The sequence below is a fragment of the Cebus imitator genome, unplaced genomic scaffold, assembly GCF_001604975.1.
Source record: "Cebus imitator isolate Cc_AM_T3 unplaced genomic scaffold, Cebus_imitator-1.0 Scaffold687, whole genome shotgun sequence".
NCBI classification, from domain to species: domain Eukaryota; kingdom Metazoa; phylum Chordata; class Mammalia; order Primates; family Cebidae; genus Cebus; species Cebus imitator.
The window spans coordinates 602449-606487 of NW_016108002.1; the positions used below are offsets into that span (position 1 = coordinate 602449).

Sequence of the window (4039 nt, forward strand, 5' to 3'; positions counted from 1 at the left end):
GAGACTCTCCACCTCCGGAGCAGACAAATTCCACTCTGGCAAGATATTAGGCAACTTTCCTCCCATGCGCCTGCCCCGCCCCACTTCCTCAAGCCTCTCCGCAGCCCTCGCCCCAGCAGCCAGCGCTGGTGCCACTCTCCCTCCTCTCGATCTTGACGTTGGAATACTCAGTACCATCTACCTGGCCTGCCGAGCGAACTGAGATGCTTCATGTGTTCCCTTTGGGTCAGTGGTTTGCCACACTCATGATGGCAGTTAGGGCCCAGCGCTTCCATGCCTACAATTCCAAAGGGCAGGCAGCCTGCGTGTGCCCGCACCCAGCGCCGCCTGCGGCAAGCTCCCGGGGCTTCTCATCGAGGCTTACTGGAGGAGGCTGGGGCTGCAGACCAGCCGGGGGGCGTGGCCTCCAGGGACACGCCCACCGCCCTCGCACTGACTGGCCGCTGGGGGAGGCGTGCAGTCTGCGTCCCGCTCAGACAGCCCTTTGGGGGCAGTTCGCCGCGGGGGCGCCTTGAAGTCCTGCGCATGCGCCCTGGGGGGTCCGCCAAGCCACACGCAGGCTCCCGTAAGCGCAGCAGAGCGAGGAGGAGGCCACCAGGGAGGAGGAGGAGGCGCTGGTGGTGGAGGACGACATGATGGCGGAAGTGGCAGTGGTGGCCGAGGAGGAAGCCGATGTGGAGCGGGAGCAGCGGGACAAACGGGCACAGCCGGGGCCTGGGCCCATGACGCCAGAGTCTGCACTGGAGGAGCTGCTGGCCGTTCAGGTGGAGCTGGAGCCTGTTAATGCTCGAGCCAGGAGGGCCTTTTCTCAGCAGAGGGAAAAGTTGGAGCGCAGGCGCAAGCCCCACCTGGACCGCAGAGGCGCCATCATCCGGGGCATCCCCGGCTTCTGGGCCAATGTCGTATCCTTTTCAGCACTTTTTCTGTTTGTCCAGTTGAAAGATGCCCTAGGGGAACTGTAAGTAACTTACGGGCAGCTCAGCGGGGATATGACTATTCTGGAAACAACGGTGAGTTGCCAGTTGCGGCGTGAAAGGCTGGCTTTAGAAAGCCGCAGCGGTCGCGGGTAGTGTTTTCCTGCCTGCGGCAGAGAAGCCCTTCCTGATGCCGAGCAGCAGGTGTTTGAGTCATGTTTTTGAAGAGCAGAAGCGAGTTCTCGCCAGCAGAGTTTTTTCTGAGAATCAAACTATTGATAAGGGAGTGCGATTGCTCCCCCTTGCCAGTCAGATCTGGGACAGGGCATTTTCGGGTATAAGCGGGTTCTGCCACTCCTGAGACAGCAGCAACCCTCTGCAGATTGCCCCAGTCAGCCTCAGAATTACACACGCTCCGTGAACCCACGAGGCCTTAATTCGGGGGAGGGGGTGGGGAAACGAAGGTCACACACTCAAGCAGATCTCCGAAATCCCGTGCCCCAGCCTTAGAGCTTCTTCCCTGTTCCTTCTAGTTCTTAGAACTGCTTCCCTGTTGCTTGTAGCTCTTCCTTCCATCCACGTAAAGGCTCTTTGACCTACGTCAGATTGCGAACCACCCCCAGATGTCAGCCCTGATCACTGACAAAGATGAAGACATGCTTAGCTACATGATCAACTTGGAGGTGAGGCCGTGAAGACTGAGGCTAGAGGGTTTGGTGAGGAGTGATAAGGGAAGCAACTCCTTGCTGTCAGCAACAGTGGGCACCTCACCTGAAAAGATACTTAAGCTTTCTCCACCTTGTCCTGACAGGTGAAAGAAACAAAGCATCCTGTTCATGTCTGCAAGATCATGTTGTTCTTTCGGAGCAACCCCTACTTCCGGAATAAAGTGGTTACCAAGGAGTATCTGGTGAACCTCACAGGTGGCTGGTGGCTCCCAGGAGGGGCAGTGGATGGAAGGTGGTGGGTGGGTGGATCGTTGCCAACGTGATCCAGCCCACTTCCCACAAAATCTCCTCTCTGTAGAATACAGGCCCTCTCATTCCACTCCAATTCAGTGGTATCAGCGTTATGAACGTGAGGCCTATCGCCGCAGACACCACAACAGCAGCCCTAACTTCTTCAACTGGTTTTCTGACCACAACTTCGCAGGATCTAACAGGATCGCTGAGGTGGGTCCTCACTGGGGAACATCAGGAATGGCCCCGGTGTGTTCCCAGCTGCTTGGCTCACCAGTCTGAGCCCTGATGAGGCCTTTCCCAACTGATTCCTCTGATAGATCATAAGTAAGGACCGGTGGTGCAATCCCCTGCAGTACTACACAAGGATGAAGCCACCTGAAGAGGGAACAGAGATTTCAGGTGAGCTGTTCAGTTGGAGCTAGAGCTGACTGATCCCCAGGATTAGAAGGTGGACACACCTCTATGCATGGAGCCTGGATGGACGCTCCGTTCAGAAATGTAGAAATCGAGGCTCCTTTCATACATTCCTTGACAGGGAGACAGAGAGTGACAGAATCCAGTACATTCAGGGAATTTGGGCTGAAAGAGGCACATCAGAGACTGCACTGCAAGGCAGGTTAGAGCTGGGGAGTCTTAAGCCCAGTGAAGCATAGTCCATGTCCAGACTCACTGAGAAGTGAAGCTGAATCATTAACTTCAGTTTGTGGCACTTGTTTCCATGGCTGCCAACCCCACCGGCAGTCATCCTACCAGCCCGTTAAGATTGGGCTCCCTAGATATGCCTCCTTACCACAAACCACAGTGACTCTTTAGACTGATGTTCTTATACTATAGCCCCATCCAATTTCTGTGTGCTTCTACTGTACTACGCGTCTTGTTAGCTGCTGACTTCTGTCACAGAGAGAAAATGCTGGAAGTAGGGCAGGTGTGACAGAGAACAGCTTGTAACATATGGTGGGAGGAAGTTTGGGAGATCACAAATGGGGAAGGGACTAGTCTTTTCTGGACAGGCCCTGGAATTAAAACATTTAAAACTGTTGCTCAGAGGAAATGCATTTTGACATGCAGTTGTGTTTCCCTAGGGGACTCCCAGATTTCGGGTCGAATATGATGGTGCTGCTGACTTTACCTGAAACAGCAGAACTCCTGAAAAGTTACTACATTGTTCAGGATGTCCGTACTCAACGTGGTCTTATGCACAGGAAATAAAAGAAAGACAGATCCAGTCATAAAAAAGTGCAGACAGGAAGAGGACATAAACTTGGATTTTATGGAGTGAAAATAAACACTGTCAAGGATATGTGACTCTGTGTGTGTGTGTGTGTCTGGGGGAGGGGTTGTGTCTTGTGTCAGGGTGTGTGTGTGTGTGTGTATGTGTGTATGTGTGTGCATCCACTGGATTCCAGTGTGATAATGGGTTGATCAATCCATGTGTTTCATTCTCTGCATCGTCTGCAGTGGAGCCGAGCCTCTGAAGTTGTAGAGTGAATGGGTGTGGTGCATTTTGGAATTCTTCCTAGAGGACAGAGTTGGGGAGGCAAAAGAAAGAGAAGACAGCGAAGTTGGAAGCTTGCTTTGTGCTACAGAAGCAGCAGTAGTTCAAGGAAAGGGGATAATGGGCACTTAGGTATCCAGGGCCCAGATTGCTGGGATAAGGCACCTCCAAACTCCTTTGTTTGGGGTGTTGATAAGACACATTAAGTTAGAAAAGGATGATGGAAATCTTGAAGTTCACTTATGTGTTGAATTCACATGTTTTTCATTTATAGGTGAATGCATAATCACTTCTCTGGTGATTTTCTGGGATAATCGTCCTCTGGGGTCCCAGCAACATGATAAGAAATGGGCATGTGAGGTGTATGGAGGGACCGTGAGAAAGGATACAGACGCATGTGGGAAGGCATTTGGGATACACCTTTTTAAAATGTCTATTTCTTCAGGCATAGGTGACTAAGGGAAAACACAGACATGCTGAGGTGAGGGGAATGGGGGTGGATCAAGGAAATACAAGAACGCCAGCAGGTCCATGCATGGACTCTCTGTCCCTTGATGACCCAGGATATGGACACTGTTGTTGATGTTTACATCTTCAGATGGATTAAGCTTTTCTCCAAGATTCTTTATTAGGTCAGGAGTGCATATTGTTTGTAACTAACACTATTG

General features: G+C 52.1%; 1 protein-coding gene across 1 annotated transcript in view; it reads left to right on the top strand.

Annotated features, from left to right (window-relative positions):
* The first annotated feature begins 273 nt into the window (after positions 1 to 273).
* LOC108296160 (testis-specific Y-encoded protein 3-like) overlaps positions 274 to 4039 on the top strand; it is an 8649-nt gene continuing 4883 nt past the window's right edge. The window contains exons 1-8 of the mRNA XM_037734924.1: positions 274 to 493; positions 571 to 902; positions 1520 to 1597; positions 1726 to 1837; positions 1941 to 2086; positions 2194 to 2275; positions 2922 to 3053; positions 3646 to 3746. Of these exons, the coding sequence (XP_037590852.1) occupies positions 274 to 493; positions 571 to 902; positions 1520 to 1597; positions 1726 to 1837; positions 1941 to 2086; positions 2194 to 2275; positions 2922 to 3053; positions 3646 to 3746 (1203 nt within the window). The remainder of the gene's footprint in view (positions 494 to 570; positions 903 to 1519; positions 1598 to 1725; positions 1838 to 1940; positions 2087 to 2193; positions 2276 to 2921; positions 3054 to 3645; positions 3747 to 4039) is intronic.